This window comes from Lepidochelys kempii, chromosome 5 (genome assembly GCF_965140285.1).
Source record: "Lepidochelys kempii isolate rLepKem1 chromosome 5, rLepKem1.hap1, whole genome shotgun sequence".
Lineage (NCBI taxonomy): Eukaryota > Metazoa > Chordata > Testudines > Cheloniidae > Lepidochelys > Lepidochelys kempii.
The window spans coordinates 76,295,075-76,317,189 of NC_136384.1; the positions used below are offsets into that span (position 1 = coordinate 76,295,075).

General features: G+C 44.8%; 1 protein-coding gene across 4 annotated transcripts in view; it reads left to right on the plus strand.

Annotated features, from left to right (window-relative positions):
* The window catches only part of HSD17B4 (hydroxysteroid 17-beta dehydrogenase 4), a 118,987-nt gene that overhangs the window by 91,149 nt on the left and 5,723 nt on the right, over positions 1-22,115 (plus strand). For all 4 annotated transcript variants that reach the window (XM_073344778.1, XM_073344781.2, XM_073344779.1 and 1 more), the window contains one exon: positions 8,925-9,063. In XM_073344778.1, coding sequence (XP_073200879.1) covers positions 8,925-9,063 — 139 coding nt within the window. The remainder of the gene's footprint in view (positions 1-8,924; positions 9,064-22,115) is intronic.

Consider the following 22,115-nt stretch of genomic DNA (forward strand, 5'->3'; position numbering starts at 1 on the left):
AGACAAGACTTTGGAGAAAAAATACTGTGTACATTTAGAAATGAGTCACCTTTTATAGATTGAGGGGAAAATGGACAGAAAGACAGAGGAAGAGTTAAAGTCAAGATATACAATAAAGGAGGAGAAAGGTGGAAGGGGCAAATTAAAAAGAATACAAATAAAAAGTACTGAGAAATGTTTATTTTGTAGAAAAGGGTTGGAGGCTACTCAAGTGAATAACTCTCACCAAGGTGAGTAAGGGGTTCACAATCTAGCTCCTGCTATGTGTGTATAGGCATTTGCTTTGATGTACCTAGAACAGAGGTGGGCAAACTACGGCCTGCGGGCCACATCCAGCCTGCGGGACCCTCCTGCCCAGCCCCTGAGCTCCTGGCCCGGTTGTCTCGTCCCCAGCCCCTCCCCGGTTGTCTCCCCCTCCCCAACAGCCTCACCTCGCCATGCTGCTGGCACAATGCTTGGGGCAGTGAGCTTCTGGGGCAGTGCAGCTGCAGAGCCCAGCCTGACCCGGTGCTCTGTGCTGCGCGGTGGCGTGGCTGGCTCCAGCCAGGCTCCAGCCACCAGTGCTTCAGGCAGCGCGGTAAGGGGGCAGGAAGCGGCGGGGTTGGAAAGAGGGCAGGGGAGTTGGGACGGGGGGGCATGGACAGGGGTCAGAGTGGTCAGAGGACGGGGAACAGGGGGGTTGAATGGGGGTAGGGATCCCGGGGGGGGCAGTCCAGAAGGAGGGGGGGTTGGATGGGGCGGCGGGGGGCAGTCGGGCAGGGTTCTGGAGGCAGTCAGGGGACAGGGAGAAGCGGGGGTTGGATGTGGCAGGGGACCTGGGGGGAGGGGGGACAGTCAGGAAGGAGAGGAGGGGTTGGATGGGTTGGCAGGGGGCAGTCGGGGGGGGTGTGTGGATGGGGCGGGGGTTTTGGGGGGGCTTTCAGGGAACGGGGGGGTTGGATGGGGCAGGAGTCTGGCGGGGGGACATCAGGAGGCGAGAAGCGGGGGGTGGGGGGATCTGGGGCGGGGACTGGACCACGGCTGGCTGTTTGGGGAGGCACAGCCTCAGACCAAAAAGTTTGCCTGCCTCTGACCTAGATGTTATGATTGTCAGGGTGGGGCACAGACCAGATTGTGGATGGGAGAGTTGGGGTGCTAGTCTAGGCCTCTGAAGACCTGGGTTCAATTTCCTGCTTCACAATCATATTCCTGTGTGACCTTGGACAAGTAATTTATTTTCTGTGCCTCTGTTCGCCATCTGTAGAGTGGTGATAGTACTTCACTACCTCATGGGGGTTCTGAGGACAAATGCATTAAAGATTGTGAGGTGCTCAGATACTACGGAAATGGAATTATATAATACTTAAGACAAGTTCCTAGAAAACTCTTTCTCCTTACACCTTCTCAGCCTTTAAGTCATGTGGCATATTGGAGAGTCTCATCCTTCCTGTTTTAGATTTCTTTAATGGCATGAAAATAAGCCAGGCATAGACAATCTTGTCCCCCATAGTGGTGTTCCTTGGTGTCTGTTCCCAGATTCATCCAGATTGTCTTCAGTACTACTGTGGCTAAATAGTTTGTTTCCATTTGTCTGCCTCACATTTGCATCTAATCACCCCCCATCAACCCATTCCAGTCCACATCTGCAATGCGCATACCTTTGGCAATTGTATACTGTCAGCAAAAATCCTTTGGAGATGTAACCCATTGTAGACGTCTTAGTTTGTCTTTAAGGTTGGCAAGGGTTGTTTTTTTGTATAGTTGTCCCTTAAAAGTACAGTATTTCTACTCCTTATCAGATTTGTCTTTTATCTGACAATAACGCCAATCTATCCCCAAAATGTATAAAAGAGTACAATAAAATATGGTAGGCTTAGAATTTGATGTTCATAGCAATGACATTCTACCTTGTATTTCATGCCAAAGTATTGCTAAAGTTCCATTATAGCATATATCCTATATTATGTACAAGAATTATATGAAAAGAATATTAAAGCTACAAAATCAAGTACTCAGAAGTTAGGAAATGCCAGAATTAAGCTTGCCTGTGCCACCTCCCTGCTCTTAGTTCTGGTGCCTAGTGCTACATAGCACCCCCATTTTTATGGGGAGCAATTTCAGGGAAAATCCTGCTTATCCTCTGCAGTCCAGGGCTAGATCAGGCTCAGAACAGATGGAATGTTCAGAGAATGTAACTGTCAAACTTTAACACGTCTCTAAACAATGTCCGCAAACTGGGTTTCAGAGGCTTGTATCTTGGCTAAATTTGGACAGATTTTCAAAGGGATGACAAAAGGCACAGCTCTTTGACCAGAGGGATATCTGTGCCAAATTTCTAGTCCCTGCTCCAGTGTGTGGAGTTGCTAGAGCTTCTCAGTGAAGTGGTTGTAATAATTTTTTAACATCGGCAAAACTGCTTACATTTCTCTGACCTTGTTCTGAGAAATGGCTGAAGCATTTTTGCTCAAATTTTCCAAAATATTTCAGCCTGAGCTAGACAGCCATCATGGAAAACTTCAGCCTCAATGATTGAAGTTTGAAAAAGTTATAAGCAATTGAAAATGATGTGTTATAATGAAATGTGTCAGGCAATCTTAATTTTAGGCAATGCTCATTGCAACACTTACAATATCCTGTGTGCTATGTACACCTAGGTACAGTAAGGTGAATAAAAGATATCATGGCACCTTTAACTCTGCCTTAGTCTGATAACTGGACTGTAGGATGAAATGTAATAGATAAAAATGTTAATATTGGAGCAGCTTCCTAAAATGTAAAAACTTATCCATTAAACCATGTATCTTTTCAAAAGCGACAAAGGCTTACAAATGACTAACTGGATGCAAAATGTAAATATTTAAATTTAGTTACATGCGTAGACTGTCGGTCTTTCATCAGCTGAGACTGAGCTGATCACAACATGTCTTCCAATCCTTCGTCACGCTTGTCCATATCTCCTTGTGAGGAAATCATCCCACCTCTTTGGAGGCTGATCGCATGGCCATTTTTGTTCTCATGGATACCACTCAGATAGAAATGTTGTTGCTGAGTCGGGCCACATGTCCCACCCACCGCACTTTGCTGAGCCTGCTTTCAACAATGTCTCTCACTCCAGACAGCTGCCAAATTATTTCGTTGGGGATGTGATTGCGGAGCAAAATGCCCAAAAATGTTCGTTCCATCTCCCTCTGTGTGACAGTTGATGTTCTTCAGTCTTTGTCAGCGACCATGTTTCGCTGCCATATAACATCGCTGGAAGCACAGTCAAGTTAAAAAGATTTGCACGAGTTGTTTTGCTGATCTTTCCTTGGAGGATGTCCTTGATGTCATTGAATGTGCACCGTCCAGCTTTTTTTCTGCGCGATAGTTCGCCTTTCTGATCGTGGTGCATTTTGACTTCCTGGCCCAAATAAACGTATTTATCAACCTCTTGGATCTGCTCTCCTCCAAGTGATGTTTGGGTTCTTGGCAGACCATTTGATCTCATATATTTTGTTTTCGACCGGTTCATTTTTAATCCGACTTGACTACTTTTCATGTTCAGTTCTTTAAGCGTTCTCTCAATCTGGGCTGTATTTTCAGCTATCAGTATGATATAATCTATGAACCTTAGATGGTTTATCCGCTCGCCGTTGATATTAATCCTGCCTTTCAAGTCTGCTCATCGAAAAACCAGTTCAAGACAGGCTGTGAATAATTTTGGTGAAACTGTATCTTCTTGTTTCACTCCTTTCTTGATGGGGATTCGGAGGGGAGTATCGAACAGTGATATGTCCGTGCTGCAGCCAGAGTTCGCTTCCTTTAGTAATGTGATATATTTCATGCTGATGCCCTGTTCTGAAAGAGCTTCAAGAATGGCGTTAGTCTCTACGCTGATGAACACCTTCTTGTAGTCCACGAAGGCAATGCACAAAAGGAACTTGTATTCCCTTGAACGCTCTAGTAGTTGGTTTAGAGTGAAGATGTGGTCTGTCATGCTGTAATTCCTTCAAAAGCCAGCCTGCTCTCTATGTTGCTGTTCATCCAGGTTTCATGACAGTTGATTTGTGTCAAGGTTCCTCCCCCACTCTGAACTCTAGGGTACAGATGTGGGGACCTGCATGAAAAACCTCCTAAGCTTATCTTTACCAGCTTAGGTCAAAACTTCCCCAAGGTACAAAATATTACACCCGTTATCCTTGGACTGGCCGCTACCACCACCAAACTAATACTGGTTACTGGGGAAGAGCTGTTTGGACGCGTCCTTCCCCCCAAAATACTTCCCAAAACCTTGCACCCCACTTCCTGGACAAGGTTTGGTAAAAAGCCTCACCAATTTGCCTAGGTGACTACAGACCCAGACCCTTGGATCTTAAGAACAATGAACAATCCTCCCAACACTTGCACCCCCCCTTTCCTGGGAAATGTTGGATAAAAAGCCTCACCAATTTGCATAGGTGACCACAGACCCAAACCCTTGGATCTGAGAACAATGAAAAAGCATTCAGTGTTTTACAAGAAGACTTTTAATAAAAAATAGAAGTAAATAGAAATAAAGAAATCCCCCCTGTAAAATCAGGATGGTAGATATCTTACAGGGTAATTAGATTCAAAATCATAGAGAACCCCTCTAGGCAAAACCTTAAGTTACAAAAAAGATACATAGACAGAAATAGTTATTCTATTCAGCACAATTCTTTTCTCAGCCATTTAAAGAAATCATAATCTAACACATACCTAGCTAGATTACTTACTAAAAGTTCTAAGACTCCATTCCTGGTCTATCCCCGGCCAAGACAACTACAGACAGACCCAGACCCTTTGTTTCTCTCCCTCCTCCCAGCTTTTGAAAGTATCTTGTCTCCTCATTGGTCATTTTGGTCAGGTGCCAGCGAGGTTACCTTTAGCTTCTTAACCCTTTACAGGTGAGAGGAGCTTTCCCCTGGCCAGGAGGGATTTCAAAGGGGTTTACCCTTCCCTTTATATTTATGACAATTTGTTATTATTTTAGTGAACAACTTAGAGATATGTGAAAGCAGGCAGATTGGGCGATAGTTCTTTAGATTTTCTCTATCGCCTTTCTTATGCAGCAAGATGGTATTGGACCCCGTCCAACTGGACGGGATCTTTTGGATTTCCAGGTAGCAGCTGAACCTTTGGGCGAGAGCTTTGCAAAGTTCCTGACCTCCCGCCTTAAGCACTTCTGCTATCAGACCGTCCTTGCCTGAAGCCTTCCCCTCTTTCATTTGATGGACTGCGTGACGGACTTCGCTGATGAGAACAGGGGGTATGTGTTCATCAGTTTGTTGAAGTGATGGCATTGGGACGTCTATACGGGATGCAAACAGCTGGGTATAGAAATCGCTGCAGATCGCCTCCATCTCTATTTGATCGTTTACTGATTCTCTGTCCTTCAAAACAGATAATGATGACCTGTACAATGCCAGTTCCCGTTTGCATTTTTTGAGACTTTTAGGATCTTCAGCAGCCTTTAGGAGCTTTTCGGTTCGAAATTTCTTGAAGTCTTCCTTCAACTTCATTCGTATGAGCTTGCAGAGAAGGGAGAACTCAAGCCTGTCGCTGCCATTTCTTTTCATTGTCCTCCTCTTCTCCATAAAGTCTTTGTCCTCTCCGAGATTCTTCCGCAAGCTCTTCTTGGTCTTTCACGCTCAGCTGATTTCACACACCATTTCAGTCTCTTACTAAAGTTCTCATAATCGTCGTCGCAGTTGTCCAGGAGGCTGCAGTCTTTCCTAGAAATGTTTTCCTTCGGGATTGCCTCATTGAAAGCTACCATTTCGTGCCTTCTGTTCTCCATACACAGCGCCTTTTTCTCCACATTCACACAGTGAATGTGAGTCAGGCTGTCAGTAGGTGATGGTCGCTACCGATATTGAATGATGGCACTACTGAAATATCCTGCACAACGTGTCGTCTATCAATCAGAAAGTAATCAATTTCATTTTTTGTCTTCGTGTTTGGTGCAATCCAGGTCCATCTTCTGTTGGCCTCCTTTCGGAACCAGGTGTTACCAATGAACATTTTCCTCATTTCTGCCAATATAGCTAGTCATTCTCTGATACCATACCTTCCTATGAACTTTACACCCTCTCTCCATCTTCCAACCTTGGCGTTAAAATCTCCCATCACAATCGTATAATGTGGAACTCCGAGCGAGGGTTTCCCCCAGTTCCTGATAAAATTCTTCTACATCATCATCTTCGCATGCACTTAGAGGAGTATAGATCTCGATGATTTTGAGGGTACTATTTTGGTTCAGTAGGAGGTAAAGCACCCCAATACGCGATGACTTCAAATGGCTTGAGACAATTTTCAAAGACCGTTTCTTGTTTATGATGAATCCGACTTCTCTAGCTGTCCTCATGCCTTCTCCTTTTCCTAGAATGACCATGCTTCCATCCCTCCAGCTGACCTCCATCTCCTTCTTTTGTCATGTTTCGCAAAGACCCAGCACATCGCAGGCTGTTTTTGCCTTTTCCTCCATGAGATGGTTTATCGATTCCTCCCTCGTCAGTGTTCTGCAGTTGTAAGTGCACACTGAGAGAGTTGTCCGGTTTCCTTTTGGCGACCTGGCACCTGAGATTTTTTGCAGCCTCTTGTCATTCGAATGCCTCACTGCCTCCGAAGTGGGGATTGAGGAACATGCAGAGAACGGAGACTTGGTTTTCCATGTTGTTCTAGCCATTGTTTTCGGCCACAGGCTGGCTGGGCTGTCAGCGGGGCATTTACCTCCTCAATTTAGCTAGTTTACAGCCTTAGGAAGAGGGATTATACACCTCTCCACAGAGGAAACAACCCCCTCGCTGGGCTGACAGTCCCGACACCTTGATAGCATGGTCAGTGGTGGGCTCAGGGCACAGGGGCTTGCCCCGCTTCTCCTCTGCTACCATCGCTGTCGAACAGCCACGTTGTGGCGTCAAGGTAGGATTTGCAGTAGTTACATAATAGCTTAAATTTACCATTAGTCAAACAGTTTGACACCAAAAATACTGAATATATGCTATATCTTTGACTGTCCACGGCGAAATGAATACACTGAAACCTTATAAATCAATCTATTTTTTGAAAGTTAATATGTTGAAAATAAAGGCAACCCATTTTTTAGATGATGCCTTATTCTATAACTAGTGTACATAATGCATTGTGGGGCAGAAGCCATGATTACACTTCAGGTAAATTGAAAGGTAATTTATAAGGCTTAAATATATGCTTTCACTTCAGGATTATTTAAATTACAAAGATAAATCGCAAGAACTATAGAGGTAATTTGTGAAATCGTTCTCAGGAACAATTCCACAAAAAAAATGTTTTTTTCAGGTAGAATTTACCGTCTAAAGTAGACGTGCTGGATGTGATTATTGTGTGTGGAAGGAGACATATCTCTATTATACAGTAACTCCTCACTTAACATCCTAGTTATGTTATTGAAAAATGGAACTTTAAGCGAAACCATGTTAAGCGAATCCAATTTCCCCATAAGAATGAATGTAAATTAGGGGGGTTAGGTTCCAGGGTAATTTTTTTCACCAGACAAAAGACATTATATACATGTATAGTAAAAGTTTTACATAATTTTAAACAATTACTTTAATACCAATGAGGATTGTGAAGCTTGGTTGAGGCAGGGGTGTAGTGGGCTCAGGGCACAGGGGCTTGCCCCGCTTCTCCTGCTGTGTGGGGGCAGGGGGGCTTGCTCCGCTTCACCCACTGGGCATTCCAGCTAGGGAGCAGGGTGGAGGTGCAGGGGCTTGCCCTGTTCGGCCCACCCAGCACTCCTCCTGGGGAACAAGGTGGAGGTGTGGGGGCTTGCCCTGTTCCGCCCTGGCTCATGCTAAGGAGCGGGGTTGGGGCGCAAGGACTTGTCCTGCTCTATCCGCCCAACATTCAAGCTGGGGGGCAGGCAAGCCCCTGCACCAAACAAAATTATAAATTAATCCAGGGGTATCCGCTTTATATTCGCGGATATCTGTGAACCATTTCTGTGGATAGCAGCACTGATGCAGATACAAATTTTGTATCCACGCGGGGCTCTGATGGTAAGACTTGGGTAGGCAGCTGTGAGGAACTGCAGTGCAAGGCCAGGGGGGCAGGGACGCTGGGCGGGGGCTGCTTGGGCCCCACGCCCAGGGCAGGTGGAGTATCTGCACGGCTCCCCACAGCTGCCCGCCCGGCTGTTATAGTGGCCAGGCTGCAGCTCTGAGCTGCCCTGCCACCCCTCCTCCCCCACCAGAGCTGGGTCTGGGAGAGCCGCGCTGTTAGCTGCGGGGAGCCTGGGTCTCTCCACCTGCCTTGGGCGGGGGGGCTGGGACGGGGGCGGCTCACGTCCCCAGCCCAGGGTAGGTGGAGGGTCTGCCGGCTTCCTACATCTACCAACGTGGCTCTCCCCATCCTGGCTCTGGCCGGGGAGGTGGGCGGTTCAGAGCCACAGCCTGGCCATGGTAAGAGTTTGCCCGAGGGAGGTGGTGGGGTGGCTGAGAACAGCCCCTGATTTTGTCCCCGCCCCCCAGGCTCCCTGCCTGGCCAAGGGCAGGTGGCGGGTCCACGACTGCATGTGGGCTGCCCATGTGGGTCTCTCTGGCTGGTCTCCAGCAGGGAAGTGCATCGGAGCCTCAGCCTGGCCCTCAGTGTAGAGCCCTGCAAATCTGCGGATATCTGCAGATAATTTTTTGCGGATAGCGCATGGGATGCCAATACACATTTGTGTGTCAGCGCAGGGTTCTAGTTATAAGGGAACATTGCGGGACTTTAAAGGAGTATGTTCTCTAATAGGTCAGCGACCTAAGGGTGAAACGACGTTAACCGGGAGGATGTCAAGTGAGGAGTTACTGTATTGTAATCACTTTGCAGAATAGACTTCTCTGGATGCTGTGTTTGAACGGTAGTTATACTTTTATTACCTTTTAATGTACCTTTCCATTTAAAACTGTATGTACTTTATTTTATAGGCGTCAGGGCTGCAGAGTGATCTTGTGTTTGAAGAAATTGGTCGCCGCATCAAAGAGGTTGGAAATCAGCTGGTAAAGAAAGTAAATGCCATATTCCAGTGGGACATCACTAAAGGTGGAGAGACAGCAGCACAATGGAGTAAGTCATAGGCTTGTTTATATAATGCCCTGATGCATTTTTTTAATGAAGTGAGGTGAGTTATACGCCCGCCAGTTAAGACCTGCTATTTTAAAGGTAAGCAGAAGTAATAGATGGGAGCACTCATTAGGGCTTGAAAATGCAAATGTGTATTGCACAAGTGACAGTTTTTGCGAATGAGTGGGATAATGTTCCATAATAGTAGTTAATAACCCTTCTAAAAACTTAGCTATATACCTTGCCTATTTGGGTGTATGTAGAGACAAGTTGTCCTATAAACATTTGTTCTTAAGATGTTTCCACTCATGTATTTTCTTTGGAACAATGTACCGTTTTAACCAAGTCTTTCCGATTCAGAGTCTGTGGGATTAAAGTTTGCTAAAGTTTTACGCATTTTTACCTCTTCTCAAGAAAATGTCTAGATTGCTTTATGGAAGCCAAAGCATTTAATTGCAACAACTTTGTGCTTTAAGATCTTTAATTTGGATAAAAAGAACAGGAGTACTTTTGGCATCTTAGAGACTAACAAATTTGCTCTAATAAATTTGTTAGTCTCTAAGGTGCCACAAGTACTCCTGTTCTTTTTGCGGATACAGACTTAACACAGCTGTTACTCTGAAATGTTAATTTGGATAGTTAGATAAGGAAAATCTATGTTTCTACAGGGCTTTTAAATAAATTTCTCACTTTTCTTTGGTTGTTTTTTTTGTTTTTCTCTTTCTCTGATGTTCTGTTTTCAAGGATACATATTTCTGTAAAACGTAAAATCTTTTTCTTACTCAGATGAATGAATGTCAGGAATCTGTGGAATTACTGTTTATTTTGCCTCCTTGTCTAGAATGGTCTGTTAGAGGGATACAAAATTTTGTCCCAAGGCCACACTGGCAGTTTACCAGAAGCCCCACAGTCATACATAATATGCATAAAATTAAGTAGATTTAATTAAGTAGATTAATTTCCCACACTTTTTTATGTGGATGTGCAACTCTCAGAGCCTGCAACTCTCAGAGCCTACAATCCTCAGTTTGTAATGCTTCATCTTAATTTGCCTGGGCACTTGGAGCAAAATGAAAGCTTGCACAGTGGGAACTGTATTCATAGATTCATAGATATTAAGGTCAGAAGGGACCATTATGATCACCTAGTCTAACCTCCTGCACAATGCAGGCCACTGAATCTCACCCATCCACTCCTGCAATAAACCTCTCACCTATGTCTGAGCTATTGAAGTCCTCAAATCATGGTTTAAAGACTTCAAGGTGCAGAGAATCCTCCAGCAAGTGACCCGTACCCAGTGCTGCAGAGGAAGGCGAAAAACCCCCAGGGCCTCTTCCAATCTGCCCTGGAGGAAAATTCCTTCTTGACCCCAAATATGGTGATCAGCTGAACCCTGAGCATATGGGCAAGATTCCCCAGCCAGATACTCAGGAAAGAATTCTCTGTAGTAACTCAGATCCCACCCCATCTAACATTCCATCACAGGCCTTTGGGCCTATTTACCATGAATAGTTAAAGATCAATTAATTTCCAAAGTCATGTTATCCCACTATACCTTCTCCTCCATAAATTTATCGAGTTTAATCTTGAAGCCAGATAGGTCTTTTGCCCCCACTGCTTCCCTTGGAAGGCTGTTCCAGAACTTCACTACTCTGATGGTTAGAAACCTTCTAATTTCAAGTCTAAACTTCCTGATGGCCAGTTTATATCCATTTGTTCTTGTGTCCACATTGGTACTGAGCTTAATTAATTCCTCTCACTCTCTGGTATTTATCCCTCCGATATATTTATAGAGAGCAATCATATCTCCCCTCAGCCTTCTTTTGGTTAGGCTAAACAAGCCAACCTCCTTAAGTCTCCTTTCATAAGACAGATTTTCCATTCCTCGGATCATCCTAGTAGCCCTTCTCTGTACCTGTTCCAGTTTGAATTCATCCTTCTTAAACATGGGAGACCAGAACTGCACACAGTATTCCAGGTGAGGTCTCACCAGTGCCTTGTATAATGGTACTGACACCTCCTTATCTCTACCGGAAATACCTCGCCTGACACATCCCAAGACCGCATTAGCTTTTTTCACGGCCATATCACATTGGCGGCTCATAGTCATCCTGTGGTCAACCAATACTCCAAGGTCCTTCTCCTCTTCCGTTACTTCTAACTGATGTGTCTCCAGTTTATAACTAAAATTCTTGTTATTAATCCCTAAATGGGTGACCTTGCACTTCTCACTATTAAATTTCATCCTATTACTATTACTCCAGTTTACAAGGTCATCCAGATCCTCCTGTATGATATCCCGGTCCTTCTCTAAATTGGCAATACCTCCCAGCTTTGTATCATCCACAAACTTTATTAGTACACTCCCACTTTTTGTGCCGAGGTCTGTAAAAAAAGATTAAATAAGATTGGTCCCAAAACCGATCCCTGAGGAACTCCACTGGTAACCTCCCTCCAGCCTGACAGTTCACCTTTCAGTATGACCTGCTGTAGTCTCCCCTTTAACCAATTCCTTATCCACCTTTCAATTTTCATATTGATCCCCATCTTTTCCAGTTTAACTAATAATTCCCCATGTGGCACCGTATCAAACGCCTTACTGAAATTGAGGTAAATTAGATCCACTGCGTTTCCTTTGTCTAAAAAATCTGTTACTTTCTCAAAGAAGGAGATCAGGTTGGTTTGGCACGATCTACCTTTTGTAAAACCACATTGTATTTTGTCCCATTTACCATTGACCTCAATGTCCTTACCTGCTTTCTCCTTCAAATTTTTTTCCAAGAGCTTGCATACTACAGATGTCAAACTAACAGGCCTGTAGTTACCCGAATCACTTTTTTTTCCTTTCTTAAAAATAGGACCTATATTAGCAATTCTCCAGTCATACGGTACAACCCCCGAGTTTACAGATTCAATACAAATTCCTGCTAATGGGCTTGAAATTTCATGTGCCAATTCCTTTAATATTCTTGGATGAAGATTATCTGGGCCTCCGATTTAGTCCCATTAAGCTGTTTGAGTTTCACTTCTACCTCAGATATGGTAATATCTACCTCCATATCCTCATTCCCATTTGTCATGCTACCATTATCCCTTAAGATCCTCTTTAGCCTTATTAAAGACTGAGGCCAAGTGTTTGTTTAGATATTGGGCCATGCCTAGATTATCCTTAACCTCCACTCTATCCTCAGTGTTTAGCGGTCCCACTTCTTTCTTTATTTTCTTCTTATTTATATGGCATTAGAACCTTTTACTATTGGTTTTAATTCCCTTTGCAGGGTCCAACTCTACTTGACTTTTAGCCTTTCTCACTTTATTCCTACATGTTCTGACCTCAATCAGGTAGCTTTCCTTGCTGATCCCTCCCATCTTCCACTCCCTGTATGCTTTCTGTTTTTTCTTAATCACTTCTCTGAGATGCTTGCTCATCCAGCTTGGTCTACAACTCCTACCTATGAATCTTTTCCCCTTTCTTGGGATACAAGCTTCTGATAGCTTCTGCAGCTTTGATTTGAAGTAATCCCAGACCTCCTCTGCCTTTAGATCCATACATTCTTCAGCCCAATCCACTTCCCTGACTAATTTCCTTAATTTTTGAGAGTCAGCCCTTTTGAAATCAAAAACCCTTGTCGCAGATTTATTTTTGTTTATCCTTCCGTTCAGTTTGAACTGAATTAGCTCATGATCACTTGAACCAAGGTTGTCCCCTACAACAATTTCTTCTATGAGGTCCTCACTACTCACCAAAACCAAATCTAAAATGGCATCCCCTCTAGTCGGTTCAGCAACTACTTGATGAAGGAATCCATCAGCTATCGCATCTAGGAAAATCTGATCCCTATTATTATTACTAGCACTTGTCCTCCAGTCTATATCTGGGAAGTTAGTCTCCCATGATCACGCAGTTTCCATTAGTATTTACTTCATTAAAAACATTAAAGAGGGCTCTATCCATACCAAAATTAGATCCTGGCGGTCTATAGCACACCCCAAGCACTATCATAGGGGGGGCTCTAGTAGTTTTCTTCCCCAATGTGATCTTTGCCCAGATGGACTCTGTCTTATCCATTCCATCGCTTCTTATTTCTTCACATTCTGTAGTCTGTGTGTGCTATACCATCTCAAGTTGAGGGAGGCTGGTGGAGTTTTTTGGGTTATATTTGGTCATTGGGCTTCATTTTGATCACATATCACCATTTTTATCTAACAGTAATTCTGGGAGGCTTTAAGAGCCCTCCATAAATCAGCTCTTTCTCTAAATTATTTAAGAAACTATTCCGTCTCTCTGATTTGCAGGGAGAAAGGTGTAGTTACTTTTGTAATTTCCCTTCCCCTCTTCCCAGTTCTTTGCATTTGAGATTCTGACTAACAAGGCTTCTGCTAGTGGGCAGGACATCATGCTGAATATTGAACCAGTGTGGCTTGACAGCTGTTTTTTACCTTTCTGGCATAGCGAGCTGTCCTTGGAGAAGATGAATAAGCTGCACTGAGATAACAGTGGTGATAAATGCATTAAAAATACAGTGGAACACCATTTATCCAATCTAATTGGGACCAGGGCAAGATCAGATAATCAAATATTCAGATAATCCGGAGAATGGGCAAAGAGCTTCAGCCCTGTCAGTGGGGCTTAGGTTGTCAACCTTGATTCGGTTAATACAGAGAGCCAGATAAACGGAGGCTCGGATAAATGGGGTTCTACTGTACCTAAATAGATTACATTAAGTTCTCCAGAAGCCAAAAATCTTTCTTTAAATCAAAATAGGAGGAAGGCAGATTTTACAAGGTTCAACCTTGAGGACTTCCTGCCTACAAAGAATCAAATTGGAGAAATGATCTGAAATAAATAGGATGAAATTCAATAAGGACAAATGCCACATACTACACTTAGAAAGGAATAATCGAATGCACAAATACAAAATGGGAAGTGATTGCCTAGGAAGGAGAATTTCAGAAAAGGATTTTGGAGTTATACTGAATCACAAACTAAATATGAATCAATCTGCTCAGCACTGATAAGTCCTCAGGTAAAAGTTCTGGACACCACACTTCAGGGAAGATGTGGACAAATTGGAGGAAGTTCAGGGGAGAGCAACAAAAACGATGAAATGACCTATGATGAAAGATTGGAAAAACTGTGTATGTTTAGTCTGGAGAAGAGAAGACTGAGAGGGGAAATAAGTCTTCAAGTATGTAAAAGATTCCTATAAAAAGGAAGGTGATAAATTGTTCTCCTTATCCACTGAGGATAGGACAAGAAGTAGTGGGCTTAAATTCAGCAAGGGAGATTTAGGTTAGACATTAGGAAAAATGTCTTAACTGTAAGGGTAATTAAGTACTGGAACAAATTGCCTAGGGAAGGTGTGGAATCTCCGTCACTGGAGGTGTTTAAGAACAGGTTAGACAAACACCTGTCAGGGATTGTCTAGATAATACTTAGTTCTGCTTCAGTGCAGGGGATCAGACTAGATGACCTGTTGAGGTCCCTTCCAGTGCTACGTTTTAATGATTTTGTATTTGTCACTCTTGATCACTCCTCCAATCTCCAACAATTTCCTACTTTTGCACCCTTATATGAATTCAATTTATCAAATTATGGCTGTGTTCCAAAAAGCAACGTGAGATTTAAAAGCACTGCTTTACTGTATTAACGCTTGTATCCTTTAATGATACCTATTAAAAATACCAGTGTCAAACAGCAAAACACTTCACGTGGAAGCCTCTGTATCATGCTGTGTGTTCGGGCTCTTGGGCAGCATTCACCTCGTACTCCCTGTCAGTCCCTGGCCTGGGTTGGGGAAGCTAATGATCCAACCAGCGGACCTTCAGTGATGAATCCTGGTCACATGCCACCTGAGGCACATTGCGCATATGCAAAGAAGAATAGGGGTCTTGGCTGCATTGAGTATGTGGCATCCATAAAGTATGGTCTTACTACAAAGGACACTAGGAGCATAAGAAACTGAGGCTAAATTAGTAAGGCTGAGTGACAGAATGTTAACAGTCACAGTTAGTGATTTTTCACTCTTATTACCCTATCTGAAAAATTAAGTGGCTTTTGCCGTCTTACTCAGAAGATGATTTAAAAGTTTATTCAAAGTCACCAATTTATTATAATCCCTTCTTAATTTCTGAACCACCATGCTTTGTGGTCTTGTGGAGATATCCCTTACTAACAAGGGAACATAACTGGTCCTTTAATCATAACCTCCACCTCTTCTGCACCAGGTGATCCCAGCTACCAGAGAGAATCAGGCCATTTCTTTGGGGTTTGAAAATGTTTTAGCAGGTTTTGCTTCTGTTTTTAATTTTCACTTACTTCCTGGTGCTGACCAGGACTAGGGGCTTGATTCAGAGCCCACCAAAGTCAATGGAAAGAGTCTCTCTAACTTCAGTGGGGTTTGGATCAGGCCACAGAAGCAGTGATATCAAAACACCCTGGACTCTGTGTGAGAGACTCCCATTTTTTCAGTATTTTTTACCCCACAAATACCAGGACTCATTGTAGGCAGAACTGGGGTAAACACATAAAATAAAGTTTGCTGACAATTCTCCATTATAAATCCCCTCAACCATTTGAGCTGAAATTTTCCATGCATGGTCTGTGCCTCACATTGACTTTTTTAATAGTTTCAGTGCAAACAGTTCAGCTGTTTCTGCGAAGGATAAAGAAAATCAGTAATTTTGCTAATGTTAACATTTTCTAACCACTTCTTTGAAGAGCACTAGTGCTTCCATGGATTGCAGCAGGAACTTAACATTTGGCAAGGAGCTAATTCTGAAGTCAAGTTGTGCCTTTTGCTATCCCTATCAAAATCCACTCAATTTTGACTGAGTAGAACATCTCTAAAAATTGCTATTTACACATTCTTAGTAGAGCTTGTTAGGGGTTTGTTTCTAAAATCTCTGAAATTTTAATCTGTGCTGAGCGTGCTCCCAAGATCTACAGGTTGTGAACTCCAGAGAGCAACAGGCACTGCAGGAGCAGCAGCTGCTACTATTCTTTTGGCCTAGGAAAAGAAATGTTGGCCTGGGAACCAGGAGAGCATGAATTCTAATCCCACATCCTCCATTACTGGTATTAATAATTCTGTATTCTTCACAGATTTTATTTTACCCCTATTTTCTGGAGGAGGGAGTAACTAAGAGGGCTGAACAAGATCTATCAGCTCGGCAGTTTTTAATCAATTTAATGTGTGCCATGTTAATTTTATAGTGTTCTAGTTTAACCAAAAAGTTGTGTGGCATCTTGCATGCATCCTGCTGATTTACAAATGTCTAGTTTTAGTAGCTTCTGTTTAACACCCTCCAGAGATATTAGTGGAATGGAAAAGTGTGTTGTCACCATATGATGAGACTACAGCATCTGTTTTTCCCCAAAATACAGACCAGAAATATTTATCTAACGCTTCTGCCTTTTTTGCGTTATTATTAATCATTGTACCATTTCTATCTAGTAATGGATCAACACCACTGTCAGGATCCTTTTTGTTCATAATATAATATTTAAAATTGATGACCCAGGCAGTATGGGTATGCCTGATGGGATTTCTTTGTTGAGTTTTTTTTTTTTATGGTATACAACATTTCTTAAAAATTAAGAGGCTCAAGGTAGCAAAGTCAAGCACTCAAAAGTTAGATAGCCCATGCCACCTTCTGCCTGCTTGTTCATATTCATTATGACATAGTCTGCAAATACATCATCATATGCCAGTTGTTCTACAGGTTCCTTGCCGAATTCATTTCACAAAGTGGACAGTGAAGCAGGCAGAGAGTTGCTGTATCCTTTCCTTTTTTTAAAAAAGGAGAGAGAATGTTCTCGTGATTAAGAACTGGACTGGGAACCAGGAAAACTTGGTTCTATTCCTGTTTGTGGCATTCCTTATATGATGACAGGCAAGACTGTTATAATACATATGAACAAAGAGGCCAAATTATAGTTGCATAGATAATCTTAATTTTACCATTTCCTGCAACCTAATGTTCCTGTACCAGAGGTTTTTTTGTATGTAATAAAGAGCATAATGTTCAACTTTTATCCCGATGTCCCTGGCGTAACTTGATTTAATTGTTGTGTATCAATACTGTTGAGCAAATTCAGACCATTGAAGTCAGTTCAGACCATTGAAGTCAATGCATTTCCACACTACCTTAGGTCTGAATTTGACCCAGTATTTTTCACAATAAATATTTAATGATGACCTGCTGTATTTAACTAATGTTAAGCTTTTGCCATTATAATCTGCTAATTTAATGTAACTTGGTAAGAATCCCCCTTGCCTCCCCTTTAGTATCATCCTAAAATTGCCTTTTAAAAAGGTGGCTACAGTAACTTGGCTATGGAATGAGGAGACAGGAAATTGTCAGGGAAATAACTTGAATTAGAAGTTGGTTCTTATGAATTAATATTGAATACTTTGTCTCAATTACGTTTAAAATTGTTGACATATTTTCACGGAGACAACAGAAATATTCTCATCTTTGTCACAAGCCTTTGGTTTACACCAACAACGTTGGAGTCCTGATTGTTTCTTTAGCTTTTCTTCAGGCTTCTGTTGCCAAAGCCCACAATCAAATTAAGTCTCCCGGGCCTTTACTGACTGTGTTTACTGTTCTCCTGGCCTACCTGCTGGGCTTCCTTCCATTATTAAATTTGTTACTCAGCTGTGCTGCCTGTCGTTTAATCTTGTCACTTTTGCATAGCTTTGTGCTGTTGTGCAATCTGCAGCAGTTGACAGTGCAGGAAACAATCTGGACCCTGCAGCTTATTGCTGTCTTGGGTGATGACTGTGGCTCCAGCATCTCCAGCTAATGTCCTTGAGCCTAGTGTCAGGGGAAAAATGAAAGAAATCAGTGGCTTTGGGAGGAACCATTTGAAATTCTGTTCTAACACAACCAATAATTTTATTCTTCCTTAAACTTTCAAGCACCCATTTTTTTTTTTTGTATTGCTGTATTTAAATGACTTGTGCGTTTTATCACTACACATCAGGACAAGGTTTCTGTTTGGGCATCACTCATTAAGTGGATGGGGTATGTGGACTCTAGTATTTCTCACTGCAGCAAGAATTCTCAATGGCAACTCCAGTGTTAGTAGCACCAGTCTATTTAACCAGCAATAACCTTTACTACTTCATTCATTTTAATTCAGCATGTAGACTATAAATTCCAAAGCTGTGTGAAATAGATGATCTTAAATTCAGGCCATGGAAGTTCAGTTTATTTCTTTCCTTTAAAAATAAGATTATACTAAAACACACACACAAACATGAGTTATTCAACATAGAATTGTCAAAAAAGAGAGAAGTTGATGTACCTAATCAGTTAAGTAACTCCCAGTCTCAGCAGAAGACATTAGATCTGTTCAGAAAAAATCTATTGACAAATAAACTGACCCTTCATAATTAATTGAGAAGGTAAAGAAAAACATTAGAAAGTTAAGGATTTTTAGTTGTCATATCTTTTTTTTTTATCTATTTAATTTTCCCAAGTTTGTGACGAGAGAAAAAAGCCCTGTGTCTTACAAACTCCATTAGTTTTGCTATTTTGGCAGCATTCATCATTTCCTTCACTTCTCTGGAGCATGAGCAGAACCATATTTAAGAATGCATGAAAGTAAGCTTTGTCAGCATAACCTGAGGAGCTTGTAACTCCTGTGAAATCCACATTTCCTGACTCACTGAAATTTTGTATGTTCCACCTTCACAGCCTATGCGGTCAGTAGTTGGCTTCCTTATGGTGCTTATAATTTTTCAGCAGAGGTTGTGGATCAAAAAGGACTTTGCAGTGTTTTTGGCCAAGATCCAAAGAGATGCGAGGGAAGCTTCTACAAAACAATGTTAATGTTTCTTACACTTGTATTCTAATGGCAATAGTATTTTAGGAGGGGCTATCGCAGCCTGTCACGGCACGGGTGTCAACGTCGTTCCCGTTCGTCGTCCCGCTCCAGGACCCCGCCTCAGCACTGCCTCCGCAGCCCCAGGCCTCGATCGCCAGCATCTCGCTGTCGTGGGTCCACCTGTCAGAGCTGATTGCAGAGCAGCTGTTACCGATGGTACTGGTTCTCCACGTTGGGATTGCGGTCCTGTGGTCAGCACCGTTCCCGGCGCCACCGCTCCTCCCAGACCAGGGACAGCCGTGGTCGTATGTCAGCCCGTCCTTCCTTTGTAGTCATCCATCAATGGGCCAGGCCAGCCAGACCAAGCAGACATTTCCCCCGGTGCCACAGCAGGTGCAGTAGCACCGGGCCCCGTGGCCAGCCCAATGGTACCAGTGGGCACCGTGGCCCCTGACGCCGCCCCCGGTGGCCTCCCTCTTCAGACCCCCGAGGAAGGAGTTGATGGGATGTACATCCTCGGCACCGTGCCCGGAGACTGACCAGGTAGTGGACCCTCGGGTGTAGGTGGACACACAAAGTACCATGCCGGCCTCCTCACCCTCCCTGGATGAGGCGATTATGGCCCCTCCGTCCCGCAGGAGGACTTTAGGGCCCACCAAGAACTCTTAAAAAGGGTGGCATTGAGCCTCCACCTCCCAGCAGAGGAGATGGAGGAGCCCTCGGACTCCCTGTTTAATGTGCTGTCCTCCTCGGTACCAGGCAGGGTGGCCTTGCCTCTCCACGAAGGGGTGGCAAAAATTTCAAATGCTCTGAGGCAAACCCCGGCCTCATTGGCCCCCATCTCTAAGAGAGTGGAATGCAAGTATTTTGTACCCACCAACGGGCATGAATACTTATACACCCATCCTGCTCCTAACTCCCTTGTGGTCGAGTTGATCAACCACAGGGAACGGCAGGGCCAGCCAGCCCCTACCCCGAAAAATAAAGATTCAAGGAGTCTTTTGGACTCATTTGGAAGGAAAATGTATTTGTCCTCGAGCTTCCAGTTATGGGTGGTGAACCACCAGGCTCTCCTGGGCCGGTATGAGTTCAATCTGTGGGGCTCCCTGCCCAAGTTCAATAGGAGTGCGACAGGAAGGAGTTTGAAGCGCTGGTGGAGGAGGGCACAGAAGCTGCCAGGGCAACCCTGCAGGCAGCTTTGGATGCAGCGGATACGGTTGCGTGGTCCATGGCCTCCGTGGTATCCATGAGACAGGCGTCATGGCTCCTGCTCTCTGGGCTGTCCAGCGAGGCGGAGACCTCCCTGCAGGACCTTCCGTTTGATGACAAAGCTCTGTTTGCGGAACAAACGGATACAAGGCTGCATGGCCTGAAAGACTCCCGCACGACCCTCCAGACTCTGGGTCTCTATGTTCTGGCTCTGGCTAAACCTAAGTTCAAGCCACAGCAGACTTCCGCTCCGGCCACCCATTTGAAATACTAGTCTTCTTATAAGAAGTCATGGGACTGTAAGAGGCGCCTGCAGAGGCAGTCTCAGCCTGCCCCTCAGCCTGGGTCCTCCAAGGGCAAGCAGGCGGGGAAGAGGTGGTTTTGATGGGACGCCTGGAGGCACCCTGCCAGGTCTCATCAGGGATCTACCCTCAATGAAGCTTCCCCTCCAATCGGTTGTGTGCTTTCCTCCCAGAGTGGTCGTGGCTGACCTTGGACCGATGGGTCCTCAGTACCATCTCCCGGGGCTACGCCCTCCAGTTTACTTCTACCCCGCCCAACCACCCCCCGCCCCTGTCCTTCCTAGGGGGCCCCTTGCACGAGGCTCTGCTCAAGCAGGAGGTGGGGGGGCTCCTGGGCCTTGGGGTGGTGGAAGTGGTACTGAGGGAGTTCAAAGGCAAGGGGTACTACTTCCGCTGTTTCCTTATCCCGAAGGCCAAAGGGGAGCTCAGGCCCATCTTGTACCTGCGAGGCCTGAACCAATACATGGTGACGCTCAAGTTCCGTATGGTCTCCCTAGCCTCCATCGTCCCCTCCCTGGATTCGGACTGGTACGCTAGGACTTGGGACTTGATCTGCAGGACGCGTACTTCCATATTCATATATTCGAGGGGCACAGACGCTTCCTCCGTTTCACGGGGCTGCAGGAACACTACCAATTTATGGTCCTCCCATTTGGCCTGTCCACTGCCCCCAGGGTATTCATTAAATGTATGTCGGTGGTGGCGGCCTACCTCAGACGCCAGGGGGTCCAGATCTTCCCCTGTCTGCATGACTGGTTGGTCAAGGGCAGCTCCCAGTCACAAGTGCGGGATCACGTGGCACTCCTGTCCACATGCACCACTCTGGGCCCATTGGTAAACAACACCAAGTCTGCATTAGTCCTGGTACAACGCATAGAGTTTATCGGGATGGTCCTGGACACCTTGTCGGTCAGAGCTTCCCTCCCACCGGACAGGTCCAAGATCCTGAAAGGGCTTATCAACGCAGTCACAAGGTTTCCGGTGACAAGAGCCAGAGCGTGCCTCTTGCTCTTGGGTCACATGGCATGCACGTATGTGGTCTGTCACGCCAGACTCAGGATGAGGCCCCTCCATCTCTGGTTGACTTCGGAGTTCTCCCAGGCCAGGGACAGGCTGGACAAAGTCCTCTCTGTGCCCGCGCCAGTGCTCGCCTCCCTAAAGTAGTGGTCCTCCCTGAAAAATGTGCTCTAGGAGGTCCCATTCAGGGACAGGGCCCTATTGGTGGAACTGGTGTCCGTCGCGTCGGACCTGGGATGAGGGCCCATGTGGGGAGTGTTCAGACCCAAGGTCTGTGGTCAGCTCAGGATTTGACCCTACACATAAATGTTAAGGAGCTCAGGGTGGTACGGCTGGCATGCATGGCCTTCCGCTCTCACCTGGAGGGCTGGGTGGTCAGGGTCCTCACAGAAAACACGGCCTCCATGTTCTACATCAACAGGCAGGGCGGGGCCAGATCCTCCGCCCTCTGCCGTGAAGCCCTCAGGCTGTAAGACTTTTGTATAGCCCACGACATCTGCCTACAGGCCTTCCATCTGCCGGGTGCCTGGAACGCGCGGGCAGATCGCTTGAGCAAGGAGTTGTCCTCTCAGCACGAGTGGTGTCTCCACGCACAGGTGGTGCACATACTTTTCCCACAGTATTCTTGCCAGCAAGTTAAAGTAGTATGGACTGGATGAATGGACTATAAGGTGGATAGAAAGTTGGCT